The following is a 19,101-nucleotide window of genomic DNA, read 5'->3' as shown; positions in this document are numbered from 1 at the left end:
GAGACGTGTGTTCACGTACTGTCCAGACCGACCATTTCAAGGCCTACTCAGTGTGGAGGCACTAAACATGGGCATGATATTTTCCTCAGGAAGGGGAGGGTAAAGTTAAGAGTTTTTAAACAGGCTGCTCTTTGCTTTTCACAACAGGCAACAATAACAACTCGAATTATATAGTGTCTTTCCTGAAAGACTTGCATTTTATGCATAATAAAATGTCCCAGGCACTCTTTCTCTACACCCTAGATATGACTGTAACACTATATTCTGCATTCTCTCCTTTCCTTCTCTATGTACAGTATGCTTTGTCTGTATCATGCGCAAGAAACAATACTTTTCACTGTATACTAATACAGGTGTGACAATAATAAATCAAATCAAATCCAGGGAAGCAAAAAGATATTGACAAGAAGCCAAAGGCAGAGCAAAAAGCTTGGGCAAAGAGGTTTTAAGGAGGGTCTTAAAAAGGAGGACAGGGAGATGTTGAGGGAAGAAATTCCAGACCTTGGAGCCTAGATAGCTAAAGGCACATGTTTATGCCCTCATTCTGTATTGTTATTAAGCAGCCAGATCAAAAGTGCCATTGCCATGACCTCAGATGAAATCCGTCACCTTTGTCAGTGAATGCCAGCCAACATGGAGTTTGAAAAGTGCTTTTCCAAAATAAAAAACTGAAACAAAACACAAAAATTCAACAACATTACTCTTAGTTACAGGGATTGGAAATTTTATTACAGAACATTAAAGAGTACAGACGTCCATGACCAGAATCATGACAGGCCAAGACCTACGTCTCCCAACTTTCCCAGTTTGGAATAATGTCGGCCAGCGTTAAAGTCCAAACATATTTGGTGTTTCTTCGGTTGCTTCATTGATGCAGTGAACAACTGCAGATTGTGTCAGTATTGTCACAGAGCTTTAAACCTTCAGGTTTGTTCGATCATGGTACATCTGGTATGGATCATTCACATACCAGTTCCGCCTTTTCCAGAAATCCGTCGTCATTTTGTCCAGCATTTTGCTTTGGGTCCTGTTGCAGAAAACGTGTTGTCGGAGTCGACGTTTTCTTGCAGCTCTTTTCTTCCAAAGTCTTTTCTTGTAGCCTGCCTGAAAGCAAAAGGGAGCATTTGTTGAGGATCTAAGCAGCATGACTCGTGTACAATTCCTGATAGAGTTATGGAGGTTTACAGCATGGAAACAGGCCCTTTGGCCCAACTTGTCCATGCCGCCCTTTTTTGTAAACCACTAAGCTAGTCCCAATTGCCCGCATCTCTCTATACCCATCTTATCCATGTAATTGTCTCTACCACCACCTCTGGCAGCTTGTTCCAGACACCACCCTGTGTGTGAAACAATCGCCCTTCTGGACCCTTTAGTACCCCTTCTCTCTCACCTGATTCAAAACCTGATTGAACAGATAGAACTATCTCAATTAAGGACTGCTAAGAAAGGAGCAAGATGGTCACTTTCATTGGCTAGTAGGCTTGGGTGAAACAGTGTTTCTCAAATTCACTTGTGTCGCATCTTTAGTCTCTTGTATCTATTAGAAAATACAAACTGATATATTAGAGTAATAGGAATAGAAAATGGGATACCTTTAGCCACAGCTGTGTGCAGTTCTGGTCGCCACACTATAGGAAGGATGTGACTGCACTAGAAAAGCATACAGAGAAGATTCACCAGGATGTTGCCTGGACTGGAGCGTTTCAGCTATGAAGAGAGGCTGGTTTGGTTGGAGTTGTTTTCCTTAAAGCAGAGAAGGCTGGTCGGGGGTGGGGGGGGGGGGCAGGGGGGCTGATCGAGATGTACAAAATTATGTAGGAAACAGATGGGGTAGATAGAAACGTTTCCCTCTAATAGAGGGGTCAATAACCAGGGGACAGGAGATTTACGATAAGGGGCAGGAGATTTAGAGGGGATTTGAGGAAAATCTTTTTCACCCAGAAGGTGGTGTGAACCTGGAGCTCTGCCTGAAAGGGTGGTGGGGGCAGGAACCCTCACAACATTTAAAACAGCATTTAGGTGAGCGCTTGAAATGCCATAAGCACACAAAGATATGGAACATGTGCTGGATAATGGGATTAGAATAGATAGGCGATTTATGGCCGGCACAGACACAATGGGCTGAAGGGCCTCATTTTATATTGTAAAGCTTAATGACTCTATTACAGAATATTAGTATCACATGCTTACATGTGCATTCCATAGGTTTACTTAAACACTATGGCCGTGATCTAGCTGCCCCATTAGCCTCAGGTGCAAACCCTGTAATGGGTGCCAAAATCGTGAATGGCCAAAAATGGGACTTGCGCTGGTGAGATTTCAGTCTCCGATTTCTCTCCCCCCACCGGTTTTGAGAGCATGGAGGCGATTTCCATAAATTTTAATACATCATACAATTATTGGGCTTGATGCCATGGTATCTGCCCACGATATATCCTCTCCACCCCACGCGCCCCTCCCAAGCAGTGCCAGTAGAGGGCTCTTCTGGGGAGTCCATGTTTATTAGGGGTGGCCCACTGCTTGTTTGGGGGAGATGGGGTTGTGCCTGAATCGGGGGTGTGGGGGTTTGTGGGCCCAGTGCCTGTGAAGTGGGGTTGGGCTGGAGACTGAGGGTGGCGGCGGCGGGGGGGTGGGGGGCGGTCTGGTCATCCCGATGGTGTGGGTCCTGAAATCCGTGGGGGGGGGGGGGGGCTTAAATTTAACTTTGAGATCAGGGCACCGATCTCAGATTCTCACTGTTGTTAGTGTGTTTAGGCCCCCAATCTTCGCTGGCACTTTGAAATTGCAGAGCGCTATTTAATCAGGTGAGAGGAACAGACATTAATCAAGTGTTGAAGAACAGACCAATGTACAGTCACTGACTAGAAATCACGGCACAGGGCAACAGTTGCAAAGGCAAAATTGTAGGGTGCAATTTTCCCAAAATTACATAGAGTGTCAGTCAGATCAGGCGAGAAAAGCTGTGAGAAAGTCATCGGCTTCACAGACACCTTTTCCCATAGAAATACATGTTGGGAAAATGTTAATTTTGGTGGAGAGGGTAGCTGGAGGCCCAAGCAGCTGAAGGCCTTGGTGCCAAGGATGGAACAATTTAAATAGTTACCTTGTAATCCAACATAATCTTGGAGAGTTTATAAGTGTACTAAACTACATGAATGCCCCTTTCTCGTTCTGTATCTTATTATCTAACCCAGTATTTATCAAACTAGTTTATAGAGGTAATTTCTCAAATCAGGAAACAAAAACAGGTTTCCTGTATGGGTTAATGTAAATTGGTGTAGTTCCAAAGAACAAAGCTATAGAAAAGATTTACCAGGATGTTGCCTGGTATGGAGGGCATTAGCTATGAGGGGTTGGAGAAACTTAATTTGTTCTCACTGGAATGACGGAGGTTGAGGGGCGACCTGATAGAAGTCGACAAGATTATGAGGGGCATGGACAGAGTGAATAGTCAGAAGCTTTTTCCTAGGGTGGAAGAATCAATTACTAGGGGGCATAGGTTTAAGGTGCGAGGGGCAAGGTTTAAAGGAGATGTACGAGGCAAATATTTTTACACAAAGGGTGGTGGGTGCCTGGAACTCGCTGCTGGGGGAGGTAGTGGAAGCAGATACGATAGTGAGTTTTAAGGGGCGTCTGGACAAATACATGAATCGGATGGGAATAGAGGGGTAAGGTCCCCGGAAGGGTAGCGGGTTTTAGTTCAGTCGGGCAGCATGGTCGGTGCAGGCTTGGAGGGCCGAAGGGCCTGTTCCTGTGCTGTAAATTCTTTTGTTCTTTGTTCAAAGCTAGATAGGCAGAAAGCAAATAAACCTGAGCTGCACGGTGTGGCGGGGGGGGGGGGGGCGGATGTTAAAACACATCCCTGTTCCACTCCTGGAAAATGTTTCACACCCATCACCCCAATCCTTGTTCCCGAGATTCCATTGAATGGATTTCAGATCCTCATCTTCAAATTCCTCCACCCTGTTTGGGAATCTTTGCTAGTTCTAGGTCCAGCCAGTCCATCTGCTTCTGGAACCTTGGATTTCTGTTTGCTCTTTGCTCCACCACCTGGAATATGAACTTTTGCCCCTTCGGAATCGTCTGTCCAAACTGCTTCACTTTCTACATCCCTCGCTGCCCTAAAACACCTCCTACACTGTGTCATTAACTCATGTTGTGACACCTCTTTAAAAATAAATTGTATCCCTTCCAATGCAGAATGGTGGAAACACCAACCTTTCTCCGCACCCAGAGGCCACAGTGCAACCGTAGGAACCTTTTGACAACAGATTTCACGGTCTTCCGTTTTCCTTTACGCAGACTGCAATAAGTCAGGGATCTCACTGGTTGTTGAAAACTGAGACCATGATGAGGCAAACTGTACACAAGAGAATTAATCGTCAGAATAATACAATATTTACAAAACATCGTCACTCTTTATACACATTAGGTTTTTAGCTATGAAGAGAGGTTGGAGAAACTTGGTTTTTCCAACAATTAGGCTTACATTAACACTGCAATGAAGTTACTGTGAAAATCTCCTAATCGCCACACTCCAGTGCCTGTTCGGGTACATGGATGGAGAATTTAGCATGGCCAATGTACCCAACCAGCACGTCTTTCGGACTGTGGAAGGAAACCGGAGCACCCGGAGGAACCCACGCAGACATCGTGCAGACTCTACAGAGTGACCCAAGCTGGGAATCGAAGCTGTGAGGCAGCAGTGCTAATCACTGTCCCTTCGCCACACATGTTTTCACCTTTTGTTAATATACAGTTTCAGGAAATTCACCTTTAAAAACAGTGATTTTATGCCAACTCAGTAAAAGGCACAGGGAGAAAGAATAAATACAACCAGATACATGTGTTTTGGTATATTAAAGATTTGACATGGCTACCACAACATCTGTACTGACTTGAGCTGGACCAGATTTAGGAACATTGTAGAGATATACAGTACATGGCAGGTTGACAGCATAACTGGCTATCACTGGGGAGCAGACTGACAGATATATTTAAATCTCAATATTTGTTGGTTCTCTCGGACTTCCAATCATGGAGATCTGGTTGCAAATGAATGGTGAACAATGCCACGGAAAGGCTCATCTCTGATCTCCTTAGTTTCTAACCGTAACTCTACTACCCGGAGGACGCTGGAGTGGAGATTGGACCCAGCACCAGCTGCCTGGAGATCGAGAGGTTTTAAGAAGAGGGGCAAAAGCAAAAGACATGAGTCCTCTCTTTCAGATACTCTCTGATCTATTGTATATTTCCATTATTTACAGATTTCTGCCATTATGGCCTTTGCTTTTATTCACCAAAAATTGGTCTATATTTATTAAATATGTGCAGATCACAAAATGAAAATATTGTTCTTAGACACATACGTAGATGAAGACCAACAGGTGATGCTAGAGTTTGATGCAAATACTATTTCTTGTCCTTTTTCAGTGTTACAATGCTGTTCTGAATTATAGAAAAATAGTACTGAAGTACTGATTTAAGTTATTATAAGTTTATTCACGGTTAGGGGTGACACAGTGGTTAGTACTGCTGCCTCACAGTGCCAGGGACCCGGGTTCAATAACCAGGAGGCAGGAGATTTATGATAAGGGGCAAGAAATTTAGAGAGAATTTGAGATAAATCTTTTTCACTCAGAAGCGGTGTGAACCTGGAGCTCTGTCTGAAAGGGTGGTAGAAGAGAGAACCCCCACGGCATTTGGGTGGCACGGTGGCACAGTGGTTGGCACTGCTGCCTCACAGCTCCAGAGACCTAGATTTGATTCCTGGCTTGGGTCACTGTCTGTGCGGAGTCTGCACGTTCTCCCTCTATCTGTGGGTTTCCTCCGAGTGCTCCGGATTCTTCCCAAACTCCAAAAGACGTGCTGGTTAGGAGCATTGCTCATGCCTAATTCTCCCTCAGTGTACCCGAAAAGGTGCCGGTGTGTGACGACTGGGAGACTTTCATAGTAACTTCATTGCAGTGTTAATGCAAGGCTACTTGTGACGCTAATAAATAAACTTAACTTCTCGAGATCAGTGGCATCAGTTGCTGCCATAAGTAGATCCCATGTGTCTTATGTTGTCTCTCACTGGCCAATATTCACTTAAACAATAGCATATCTCGGGGTTCAGCAACATTATCTCCTTGTGACCCAAAATGGATATTTGTAACTTCTGTATGGATGTTTCATTAATCTCTGCAAAGTTGGACCAAGTTGATGAGATGAACCCAGATACCAATCATTGGGCTTCTCTTTCTCATCGTGAGTTCACACATTTACAGTTAGATTCCTTTAGCTCAAGCATTACATGTGCCTCTGTTTAACAATGGAAAGCAAAGTTTCACTTCCCTTAACTTATGCTAACATACAAATTAGGAGCAGGAGCAGACCACAGGGCCCCTGTGAGCCTGTTCCGCCAATCAATACGATCATGGCTGATCTGACTGTAACCTCAACTCCACATTCTTGTCTTGTACAAAATAACAATTCATTTGTATGTTTTCCTTCTCAGCCAGGCACAAGATTCTCCAAGCAACTTCATGTTTTTTTAAATGTACTTCATTGTAGGACTTCACTGCCTCTGTTTTTTAACATCTCTTTGTTCATAGCCGTAAAAGGAAGACCTGTCAAGCCCATCTGGTGAAGTGCCTGGGACCAGCTGGCTCACCTCAATGGGTGATGTTTTATTTGATTCGAACCATAGAATCTCTACAGTGCAGAAAGAGGCCAATTGGCCCATTGAGTCTGCATCGACTCTCCCGACAGAACATCCCACACATGCCCTCCCCTCCGCCCCATCCCCATGCACTTACCATGGCCAATCCACCTAACCTGCACTTCTTAGGACACTAAGGGGCAAGTTAGCATGGCGAACCCACCTAACCTCACTACAATAACAATTCATATTTATGTACATGCCGCTTCCCAGGAGCATTAAACAAAGTTTGACACCAAGCCATATAAGCTCGGCACGGTAGCACAGTGGTTAGCACTGCTGCCTCACAGCGCCAGGGACCCGGGTTCAATTCCGGACTCGGGTCACTGTCTGTGTGGAGTTTGCACATTCTCCCCATGTCTGCGTGGGTTTCCTCCGGGTGCTCCGGTTTCCTCCCACAGTCCAAAAATGTGTGGGTTAGGTTGATTGGCCATGTTAAATTGCCCGTTTGTGTCAGGGGATTAGCAGGGTAAATATGTAGGTTTACGGGAATAGGGCCTGGGTGGGATTGTTGGTGCAGGCTTGATGGGTTGAATGGCCTCCTTTTGTACTATAAGGATTCTATGATAAGGAGCTATTAGGATCAACGATCCCTTTAAAATAAAGTTGTTGAGCACAGCCTCTTTAAATTTGTTAGCATAATCGTGCAAACAGGTTATTTATCACATAGCAAGGCCTGCATGGTTCCTTGCAGACAGCTGCTTGGTCGGGCATAGGCGCAGCATAGTGGGAACACTGATTAGAGCTAATGAACAAAAATGCGATCAAAGAAGCTCGCTTTATGGAGTGTCATAAAGGTGGGAGATTGGTGTGGGAGGAATGGGTTTGAATTCATGGGATATTGGCACCAGTATTGGGGAAGAAGGGACCTGTTCGGATGGGACGGTCTTCATCTGAATCAAGCTGGGACTAGAGTCCTGGCGAATCATATAACTAAGGCTGTAGATAGGGCTTTGAACTAAATAGTGGGGGGGGACGGTTCAGTTGTATGGTGAATTAGAAAATCAAAAAAAGAAAAGGGTGGAAGTGCAGGTTAATGTCGAGTTAAAGGAGCCGAGGGTTCAGGAGAGGTTAGTAAAGCTTCAAGACCACGTAATAGAACAGAGAGTATGGAAGGTGGCAGGAATCTAACCTCAGGCAGAGCAAAAAAAGTGACAGGTATGAGACGGGAGGTGGTCAATGCAGGACTGAGGGTGTTGTACCTAAACGCGCGCAGTGTATGGAACAAGGTAAATGAGCTTGTTGCGCACATTGAAATTGGCCGGTACGATGTTGTGGGCATCACAGAGACGTGGCTGCAAGGGGATCAGGGCTGGGATCTAAATATCCAAGGATACGTGTCCTATCGGAAGGACAGGCAGTTGGGCAAAGGGGGCAGGGTTGCATTGTTAGTAAGGAATGAAGTTAAATCAATAGCAAGAAGTGATATTGGATCAGAAGGCATAGAATCTCTGTGGGTAGAGTTGAGGAATCGCAAAGGTAAAAAGACCCTGATGAGAGTTATGTACAGACCCCCTAGCAGTAGTCAGGATGTGGGGCAGAAAATAAATCAGGCGACAGAAAAGGCAATATTACAATAATCATGGGGGACTTCAATATGCAGCTGGACTGGGAAAATCAGGTAGGTAGTGGATCCCAAGAAAAGGAATTTGTGGAATGGCTAAGAGGTGGTTTTTTGGAGCAGCTTGTGACAGAGCCTACTGGGGAACAGGCAATCCTGGATTTGGTGATGTGTAATGAGGCAGACTCGATTAGGGAACTTAAGGTGAAGGAACACTTAGGGAGCAGTGACCACAATATGATAGAATTTACCCTGCAGTTTGAGAGGGAGAAGCTGGAATCAGATGTAACGGTATTACAATTAAATAAAGGTAACTACAAAGACAAAGAACAAAGAACAAAGAACAATACAGCACAGGAACAGGCCCTTCGGCCCTCCAAGCCCGCGCCGCTCCCCGGTCCAGGATTGAATCCTGAATCCAGGATCCCCGCCCAATTTTCCAGCCTATCTACATACCAATATCCTATCCACCGAGCTGTCCCTCACAGCTACGATGCTTTGTTCATTACAACCTATTAACTCACCCCCACCCCCCCATTCCAGACCATGTGATCTCCAGGGAGAGGCGAAAACCCAGAGTGAAAAACCCCAGGGCCAATATGGGGAAAAAAAAATCTGGGAAATTCCTCTCCGACCACCTGAGGCGATCGAAACGAGTCCAGGAGATCACAATGGCCCTGATCGGAAAATGCTTCCCAACCCTAGTCATTTCCACTTCCACGAACACCAAGACATGAGGGAAGAGCTGGTCAGAGTTGATTGGAAAGGGAGCCCAGCAGGGAAGACAGTGGAACAGCAATGGCAGGAGGTTTTGGGGGTTATTTGGGAGGCACAACAGAAATTCATCCCAAGGAGGAGGAAACATGCTAAGGAGAGGACGAGGCATCCATGGCTGACGAGGGAAGTCAAGGACAGCATAAAAGCAAAAGAAAAAGCATACAAAGTGGTAAGGATTAGTGGGAAGCCAGAGGATTGGGAAGCCTTTAAAAGTGAGCAGAGGGCAACTAAAAAAGCAATAGGGGGTGGAGGAGAAGATGAAATATGAGTGTAAGCTAGCGAGTAATATAAAAGCAGATAGGAAGAGTTTTTTTCAATATATAAGAGAGAGGCAAAAATAGACATTGGAGTACTGGAAAATGAGGCTGGAGAAGTAATAACAGGAAACAAAGAAATGGCAGAGGAACTGAACAGTTACTTTGCATCAGTCTTCACGGTGGAAGATCCCAGTGGGATGCCAGAGCTCCAGGAGAGTCAGGGGGCACAGGTGAGTGTAGTGGCCATCACTAAGGAGAAGGTTCTGGGGAAACTGAAAGGTCTGAAGGTGGATAAGTCATCCTGGACCAGATAGAATATACCCCGGGTTCTAAAAGAGACAGCTGAGGAAATTGTGGAGGCATTGGTGGCGATCTTTCAGCAATCATTGGAGGCAGGGAGGGTCCCAGTGGACTGGAAAGTAGCTAATGTAACACTGCTGTTTAAGAAGGGAGGGAGGCAGCAGACGGGAAATTATAGGCTGGTTAGCCTGACTTCAATCATTGGCAAGATTTTAGAGTCCATTATTAAAGATGAGATTGCGGAGTTCTTGGAAGTGCATGATAAAGTAGGTCCGAGTCAGCACGGCTTCACCAAGGGGAGGTCATGTCTGACAAATCTGTTAAGAGTTCTTTGAGGAGGTAACAAGGAAGTTAGATAAAGGAGAACCAGTGGACATGATTTATTTAGATTTCCAAAAGGCCTTTGACAAGGTGTCACATAGGAGACTGTTAAATAAGTTAAGAGCCCATGGTGTTAATGGTAAGATCCTGGCATGGATAGAGGATTGGCTGACTGGCAGAAGACAGAGAGTGGGGATAAAGGGGTCTTTTTCAGGATGGCAGCCGGTGACTAGTGGTCGGTGCTGGGACCACAACTTTTCACAATATACATTAACGATTTGAAAGAAGGAACTGAAGGCACTGTTGCTAAGTTTGCAGATGATACAAAGGTATGTAGAGGGACAGGTAGTATTGAGGAAGCAGGGGGGCTGTAGAAGAACTTGGACAGGTTAGGAGAGTGGGCAAAGAAGTGGCAGATGGAATACAATGTGGAAAAGTGTGAGGTTATGCACTTTGGAAGGAGGAATGGAGGCATAGACTATTTTCTAAATGGGAAAATGCTTAGGAAATCAGAAACACAAAGGGACTTGGGAGTCCTTGTTCAGATTCTCTTAAGGTTAACGTGCAGGTTCAGTCAGCAGTTAGGCAAATGCAATGTTAGCATTCATGTTGAGAGAACTAGAATATAAGATCAGGGATGTATTTCTGAGGCTGTATAAGGCTCTGGTCAGACCCCATTTGGAGTATTGTGAGCAGTTTTGGGCCCTGTAAGGAAGGATGTACTGGCCTTGGAAAGGGTCCAGAGGAGGTTCACAAGAATGATCCCTGAAATGAAGAGCTTGTCGTATGAGGAACGGTTGAGGACTCTGGGTCTGTACTCGTGGAGATTAGAAGGATGAGGGGGGATCTTATTGAAACTTACAGGATACTGCAAGACCTGGATAGAGTGGACATGGCGAGGATGTTTCCACTAGTAGGAAAAACTAGAACCAGAGGGCACAACCTCAGGCTAAAGGAACGATCCTTTAAAACAGAGATGAGGAGGAGTTTCTTCAACCAGAGAGTGGTGAATCTGTGGAACTCTTTGCTGCAGAAGGCTGTGGAGGCCAGGTCATTGAGTGTCTTTAAGACAGAGATAGATACGTTCTTGATTAATAAGGGGATCAGGGGTTATGGGGAAAAGGCAGGAGAATTGAGATGAGAAAAAAAATCAGTCATGATTGAATGGTGGAACAGACTCAATTGGCTGAATGGCCTAATTCTGCTCCTATGTCTTATGGGAGGGAATTCCACAGCCATCTATGGTGGAGCAATAAAATAGAGATAGTTCACAGGCCAGAACTGAAGGATCGCTGATATCACATGATTGTCGGCTTGGCAGGAACAAACCAACAAATGGCTCAATGTTTATGATCTTTGGGGAAAATCAATCATCTAAATGTTGTTTTTAAACACGTGTTTCAAAATAGTGTGCACCTCTGAACAGCAGAATTTTTTTAATCCACCAGAATACAAACTGCGCTTTACTACAATTTTTATGCATAATCCCCGTAATAATCATAGAAAATGGGACTACACTAACTATATTCTGCTTTGACTGGTGCACCATAAAAGGAGAACAATCTAAAACTACAAACCCACATTGGACTGGGTTACTGTAATTGGGTCACACTGGACACTTCTGGTTCATGTGGCCATTTGTCAATGGTAGAAAAATACAGAAATCTGAAGATCAAAGTAGTTGGATGAGTTAACTGAAGACTGAAAGGTTCATTCCTCTGTCACCAACGGTAAATAATTATTAGCTGATAATTCCTCTTCCAGCCACTCACCATCCTGACTTGGAAATCTGATCGCTGTTGCTTTAAAATCCTGGAACTCCCTCCCTAACAGCACTGTGGGTGCACCTACACCACATGGACCGCAGTGGTTCAAGGTGGCTCATGGCCACCTTCTCAAGTACAATTAAGGATGGGCGATAAATGCTGGCCCAGCTCGCAACACCCACTCCCATGAAAGAATTAAAAAGTCATCTGAATCCATATACATTGGACACAAACTCATGTGATAAACAAATAGACTTGGGTCAAAATTTTACAGAGCTTCAGCAGCCACATGCCAGGCCTGAACTCATGTGAAATCGTACAAGACGATGCCAACATTCGAAAGTGTGCAATTGGTCCTAATTTTAGTTAAAGTTTACTAGTGTCGCAAGTAGGCTTACATTAACACTGCAATGAAGTTACTGTGAAAATCCTCTAGTCTCCACGCTCCTGCGCCTGTTGGGGTACACTGAGGGAGAATTTAGCATGGCCAATCTACCTAACCAGCAGGTCTTTCAGAATGTTGAAGGAAACCTGAGCACCTGGAGGAAACCCACGCAGACACGGGGAGAACTTGCAGACTCCGCCCAGACAGTGACCCAAGCCGGGAATCGAACCTGGGTCCCTGGGGCAGTGAGGCAGCAGTGCTAACCACTGTGCTACCATTCCACCCAATTCTCGTGGCCCATGCGCTTTCACGCTTGCTGCACAGGACAATCGGACAGGTGGCGTTCACGCTTTTTTTCACCATTCTACATCCAAGGTGGGATAAAATGTCCAGGATGAAATAAAAGAAAATGTTTGAGGGTTGAGGTTTAAAAGTAAAGTTAAAGTTTATTTATTCGTCACAAGTAGGCTTACATTAACACTGCAATGAAGTTACTGTGAAAATCCCCTAGTCGACACACTCCGGTGCCTGTTCGGGTACACTGAAGGAGAATTTAGCATGGCCAATGCACCTAACCAGTACGTCTTTCGGACTGTGGGAGGAAACCCACGCAGACACAGGGAGAACGTGTAAACTCCACACAGACAGTGACCCAAGCCGGGAATCGAACCCGGGTCCCTGGCGCTGTGAGGCAGCAGCGCTAACCACTGTGCCGCCTATGTGTTACATGTTATGCTGCCGATTCGGCATGATAGTGAGAGTTTGCCGTGGTTTTTTTTCTGATAACGTCATTGGAATAAAACTCTGAGGCAAGTACACATTCTAGTTTATGGTTTCTTGGTCTGGTTTCTTAGTTGCTGCAGCCTCCTGAGAGCTTGTTGGAAATGCCCGCCCGCACTGCCACTTCTCTCAGCATCCACCCTCCTCGTCAGCATCCAGCCTTTCAGAGCGCATGTTTCACACTGGCTAGCCAGTGTGACATTCTTCTCCAGGGCTGAATGCGGTCAGAAGCGCTTTCCGGGCCTGCTGAGTGAGCGCACGCCCAATGGGCGAAAAATTCAGGCTCTGGATTTTTATGTTACAAGGGAGAATTGTCCATTTGAGCTGTTAAACTGCAGCAAAATGATCTTTCTATCCCCACAATGAAATCTCTATTTTGAAACTCACCCTTTGAGAGCAGAGAGTTTATGTGCACAAATAATGCTGGTGTCCACGGATGATCCCAGTTTGGTTACTGTGGATATTTTTGGAGATTGAACATGTCGGAGGTTGAGGGTAGCAAACCTGGAGACCAGCTGTGTAACAGGGAAACCTCTTGAAGCATTTTTCTGGACCAAAGGAAGGAAGTACTTCAATGTCCCTTACAATACAAAAGAGAAAATATGTTCTTACTTTTAAAAATACTACTTTAGTTATTTTTCTTACAAAATTCGCATTTTCATCCATAGGTATAAGTTAGTTTAGAATGATTAAACGCTGGAAGAATGATGAAATAAGCGATTGAAACAGTTTCACATGGTCTTTAACATTAAAGTCCCAGTGTTTAGGAAGCATCATAGCCCACAATACCTCATATCCCACCATCATGTTTCTCTCTAGGTGGTTGAGCATTTAATCTTGAATGTACTGATACAACAGGCCCTGGCTGCAGGTTAGGCAGAATGGCCATGCTAAATGGCCCCTTGGTGTCCACTATCAACAACCTGGGAGTTACCATTGATCAGAAACTGAACTGGACTAGCCATATAAATATCATCGCTACAAGAGCAGGTCAGAGGCTAGGAATTCTGAAGCAAGTAACTCACCTCATGACAGTGCCGTCTAAGGAACCCTGGTGAGTTCCTGCAGTGGAGATGCTGGCGTTGGACTGGGGTAAACACAATAAGAGTTTTAACAACACCAGGTTAAAGTCCAACAGGTTTATTTGGTAGCAAATGCCATTAGCTTTCGGAGCGCTGCTCCTTCGTCAGATGGAATGGATATCCAATTTGAGAGCAGATATCCACTCCATCTGACGAAGGAGCAGCGCGCCAAAAGCTAATGGCATTTGCTACCAAATAAACCTGTTGGACTTTAACCTGGTGTTGTTAAAACTCTTACTGAGTTCCTGCAGTACATCTTGTAGACGGTACACACTGCTGCCACTGTTCTTCAGGGATGGAGCAAATAAATGTTTGAGAATGGGGTGCCAATCAAATGAGTTGCTTTGTCCTGGATGGCGTTGAGTTTCTCGAGTGTTATTGGAAGCTGAGCTCATCCAGGTACATGGAGTGTATTCCATCACACTCCTGAATTGTACCTTGTAGATAGGCTTTGGAGAGTCAGGAGCAGAATTACTCACCACAGGGTTCCTAGGCTCTGACCTGCTCTGTAAGCCACAGGTTTTATATGGCTAGTCCAGTTCAGTTTCTGGTCAATGATAACTCCCCGCCCCGGATGTTGATAGTGAGGGGATTCAGCAATGGTAATGTCATTGAATGTAACTGGGCGATGGTTGGATTGTCTCTTGTTGAACATGGTCATTCCTTCATTTAAATACTACAGAGAATTAAAAGCAAAATACTGCGGACGCTGGAATTTGAAACAAAAACAGAAAACGCTGGGAAATCTCAGCATTGCTGACAGCATCTGTGGAGAGAGAATAGAGCCAATGCTTCAAGTCTCATCTGTCTGAGGTCACGTACCTGAGGTCAAGGACCATACAGGGGCCTCAGACAAGGCTAGGGGAGGTGGGGTCTGCTTCCTAATCAACACCTCGTGGTGCCTAGATGTAGCAACACTGGCAACTTTCTGCTCCCCAGACCTAGAATACCTGACACTAAAATGCTGCTCCTACTACCTTCCGCGGGAGTTCACCTCTGTTATCCTGATGGCTGTTTACATCCCACCCCATGCAGACGTGAAGATCGTGCTGGACGAAATATACACCACTACGAATAGCCTTGAGACGAAACATCCCGAGGCCTTGCTCATCGTGACCGGGGACTTCTATCAGACCAAGATCAAGAGCATACCACCAACATGCCTCCTGTTCCACCAGAGGCCCAAACATCCTGGGCCACTGTTACACAAATATCAAACATGCCGACCGCTCTATCGCCCACCCACACTTTGGCAAATCAGACCACAAGGCTGTGCTCCTGCTCCAGGCTTACAAGCAAAAACTGAAGCAGGAGAATCCATCAAAGAAAGTCGTGCAATGTTGGTCTAAGGAATCGGATGATCTCCTACGGGGCTGCTTGGAGTCAGTGGACTGGTCAGTATTTAAAAACTCTGCGACCATCCTGAACGTACGCCACCAAAGTAACTGACTTCATTAGTAAGTGTGTAGAAGACTGTGTGCCAAAGAAGCAAATCCGTGTGCTCCCCAAGCGGAAACCACGGATGAACAGGGATATCCGCTGCATACTGAAGTCCAGGTCTGAGGCGTTCAAGTCAGGCGACCCTGACCTATACAAGAAAAGTAAGAAGTTTAACAACACCAGGTTAAAGTCCAACAGGTTTATTTGGTAGCAAAAGCCACACAAGCTTTCGAGTCAGAGCCTCGAAAGCTTGTGTGGCTTTTGCTACCAAATAAACCTGTTGGACTTTAACCTGGTGTTGTTAAACTTCTTACTGTGTTTACCCCAGTCCAACGCCGGCATCTCCACATCATGACTATACAAGAAAGCCAGATATGATCGAAGGAGATCCATCAAAGATGCCAAAAGACAGTACCGGACCAAGCTAGAGTCCCAGGCTAGCCACACCAACCCTTGACAAGGTCTGCAAGACATAACAGGCTATAAGATGAAGGCATGTAAAATTGCCGGCTCCAACGCACCCCTCCCTGATGAGCTCAATGCATTCTACGCCCGTTTTGAGCAAGAGGTCAGTGAGAGCACGCCCTCCACCCTGGTAGCCCTGGATGAACCTGTATCAGGAGTCACCATTGGAGATGTCAGAGCAGCTTTCTTGAAGGTCAACCCACGGAAAGCAAGTGGTCCGGATGGGGTACCCGGACATGCACTCAGATCCTGCGCGGATCAGCTGGCGGGGGTATTCGCAGACATCTTCAACCTCTCTTTACAACAATCTGAGGTCCCTATCTGCTTTAAGATGACCACCATCATCCCGCTACCTAAGAAAAACCAAGCAGCGTGCCTTAATGACTATCGGCCGTGGCTCTGCCATCCATCATTATAAAGTGCTTCGAAAGGCTAGTCATGGCACAAATCAATTTCAGCCTCCCGGACTACCCGGATCCACCAGTTTGCTACCACCGCATGTCCACAGCAGACACCACCTCCCTCGCCCTGCACTCATCCTGGAACACCTAGATAACAAAGAAATCTGTGTCAGACTCCTATTTATTGACCGCAGCTCAACCTTCAACACTATTATTCCCATGAAATTCATCTCCAAACTCCATGGCCTGGGGATCGGCTCCTCCCTCTGTGATTGGATTCTGAGCTTCCTAACTCACAGACCATAATCCGTAAGAAAAGGCAACAACGCCTCCCCCACAATCATCCTCAACACCGGTGCCCCACAAGGCTGTGTTCTCAGCCCCCTACTATGCTCCTTATACACCTATGTCCGTGTGGCCAAATTCCCCTCCAATTCGATTTTCAAGTTTGCTGATGACACCACCATAGTGGGTCGGATCTCAAACAATGATGAGACAGAGTACAGAAATGAGCTAGAGAATCTGGTGAACTGGTGCGGCAACAATAATCTCTCCCTCAATGTCAACAAAACGAAGGAGATTGTCATCGACTTCAGGAAGCGTAAAGGAGAACATGCCCCTGTCTACATCAACGGGGACGAAGTAGAAAGGGTCAAGAGCTTCAAGTTTTTAGGTGTCCAGATCACCAATAACCTGTCCTGGTCCCCCCATGTCGACACTATAATTAAGAAACCCACCAACACCTCTACTTTCTCAGAAGACTAAGGAAATTTGGCATGTTCGCTGCGACTCTTACCATCTTTTACAGATGCACCATAAAAAGCATTCTTTCTGTTTGTATCACAGCTTGGCATGGCTCCTGCTCTGCCCAAGACCGCAAGAAACTACAAAAGGTCGTTAACGTAGCCCAATCCATCAAGCAATCTAGCCTCCCATCCATTGACTGTCTCCACTTTCCACTGCCTTGGTATAATTAAGGACCCCACATACCTCAGACATTCTCTCTTCCACCTACTTCCGTCGGGAAAAAGATACAAAAATCTGAGGTCACGTACCAACTCACTCAAGAACAGCTTCTTCCCTGCTGCCGTCAGTCTTTTGAATGGACCTACCTCGCATTAAGTTGATCTTTCTCTACACCCTAGCTATGACTGAACACTACATTCTGCACTCTCTTGTTTCCTTCTCTATGTATGGTATGTTTTGTCTGTATAGCGCGCAAGAAACAATACTTTTCACTGTATACTAATACATGTGACAATAATAAATCAAATCAATCAACCAACTCAAGAAGTTGATCTTTCCCTACATCCTAGCTAAAACTGTAACACTACATTCTGCACTCTCTTCTTTCCCTCTCTATGAACGGTATGCTTTGTCTGTATAGTCCACAAAAAACAATGCTTTTCACTATATACTAATACGTGAGACAATAATAAATCAAATCAAATCAGATCTCAAAACTCTTGATCTCATCCTGACTCAAAACGTTGGGCGGGATTTTCCAGCTGCGCTCATCCCAAGGCTGGAAAATCCCACCCAAAGTCAACGACCTTTGCATCGTCCATCTCCCACTTGGTACAATTCCCATGGCGGGCGGGCAGGCAGGATGGGAAAATTCCACCTGTTAGCTCTTATTCTCTCTCCACAGAAGCTGTCAAACCAGCTGAGATTTTTCCAGCCTGTTCTATTTTTAATTGTTGCAGCACCCAGAGGAGAATAGGGGGTAGGGCCTGGGTGGGATTGTGGTCGGTGCAGACTCGATGCGCCGAATGGCCTCCTTCTGCACTGTCGGGATTCTATTCTATGAGACCGTTCGGCCCATCGTGCCTGTGCTAGCTCTCTGCAGGACTAATTCGCCGAACTGTCAATGTCAAGCTCAGGCTGCATCAGACAGCCGCCTCCACGGAGGAGGAGCGGCCGCGAGGAGAGTTTTCCGGCCCCCCGGACAGACCATGAGCCGCCACCCAGACCCGGCTGCACCCTCCCGGCCATCCCCCCGGCTCCCTCCCTCATCCCCCCGGCTCCCTCCCTCATCCCCCCGGCTGCACTCACCCGCCGCGCTCCTCAGCGCCGCCATCTTCAGCCCCCAATGTACGGTGGCCGTCCCGTCAGAGCTCAGAGCCGCCAAACTCAAAACCCTGCACCAGCTCCTCCCTCACTCTGGTTTAAACAGGGGGGATTCATTGAACCTATATTTATAACTTGTCATTATTTCTATAAAATGCCCCTTCAATCTGTCCTAAACTATTCTATTGTGTAAAAGGAGAGTGCAAGATGAATATATATCAACCCTCATTTTGAAATGAGCTGTTTTGGTGTGTCTTCTGAGCTATAATATAATCATTAATATTTATGTTTCTGCTCATCTTTAATGTGGCCAATTAGCTCACTGGATCATATAATATTGGTAGTTACTGACTTTTCCACATCTTTAAATCTAGAAGCTTGCAAAGTATGGATTAAATTACTCCTTCATCCAATCTTTTATTTGTTCATGGGACGTGGATGTTGCTGACGATAGGCCAGCATTTATTGCCCATCCCTAATTGCCCTTGAGAAAGTGGCAGTGCAGTTTACTGTGGTTCACAGTAACACTGACTGCAACAAGGGCTGTAGTAACAGTAAGTTCATTATCTAACTCTGAAGCTATAAGAAAACACTTGTGCTCTGCCCAAGGTCCCAGTAAAGTCTGGCGCGCTCCTACTACGCCCCGATTAGATTGAGCCCCTTGTGGTATGAGGTGCAACAGTGTACACTGTGAAAACTATATACAGATGTATGTTACAAAAAGCACTTAGCTGTACAACAGTGTATAATGGTTTGTGTGAACAATGAAACACAGGTTAGGTTCTTGCAATTT

At 45.6% G+C, this 19,101-nt stretch overlaps 1 protein-coding gene across 2 annotated transcripts; it reads right to left on the bottom strand.

Annotated features, from left to right (window-relative positions):
• Positions 1 to 689: 689 nt before the first annotated feature.
• mrpl35 (mitochondrial ribosomal protein L35) lies at positions 690 to 18,350 on the bottom strand. 2 transcript variants are annotated; one of them, XM_078228596.1, is made up of 4 exons: positions 18,294 to 18,350; positions 13,238 to 13,430; positions 4,219 to 4,360; positions 690 to 1,104 (listed from the first exon to the last, which is right to left on the bottom strand). In XM_078228596.1, the coding sequence occupies exons 1-4, from the start codon at positions 18,316 to 18,318 to the stop codon at positions 916 to 918; spliced, it is 549 nt and encodes a 182-aa protein (XP_078084722.1). In that variant the 5' UTR covers positions 18,319 to 18,350; the 3' UTR covers positions 690 to 915. The 2 variants fall into 2 exon arrangements, with proteins under 2 accessions (XP_078084722.1, XP_078084629.1); XM_078228503.1 differs by lacking the exon at positions 18,294 to 18,350 and adding an exon at positions 15,226 to 15,835 and having other exon boundaries at positions 706 to 1,104.
• Positions 18,351 to 19,101: the final 751 nt, after the last annotated feature.

The sequence above is a fragment of the Mustelus asterias genome, chromosome 1 (assembly GCF_964213995.1).
Source record: "Mustelus asterias chromosome 1, sMusAst1.hap1.1, whole genome shotgun sequence".
NCBI lineage: Eukaryota > Metazoa > Chordata > Chondrichthyes > Carcharhiniformes > Triakidae > Mustelus > Mustelus asterias.
The sequence above is the reverse complement of the archived record's forward strand: the minus strand, read 5'-3'. Positions and strand labels throughout refer to the sequence as shown.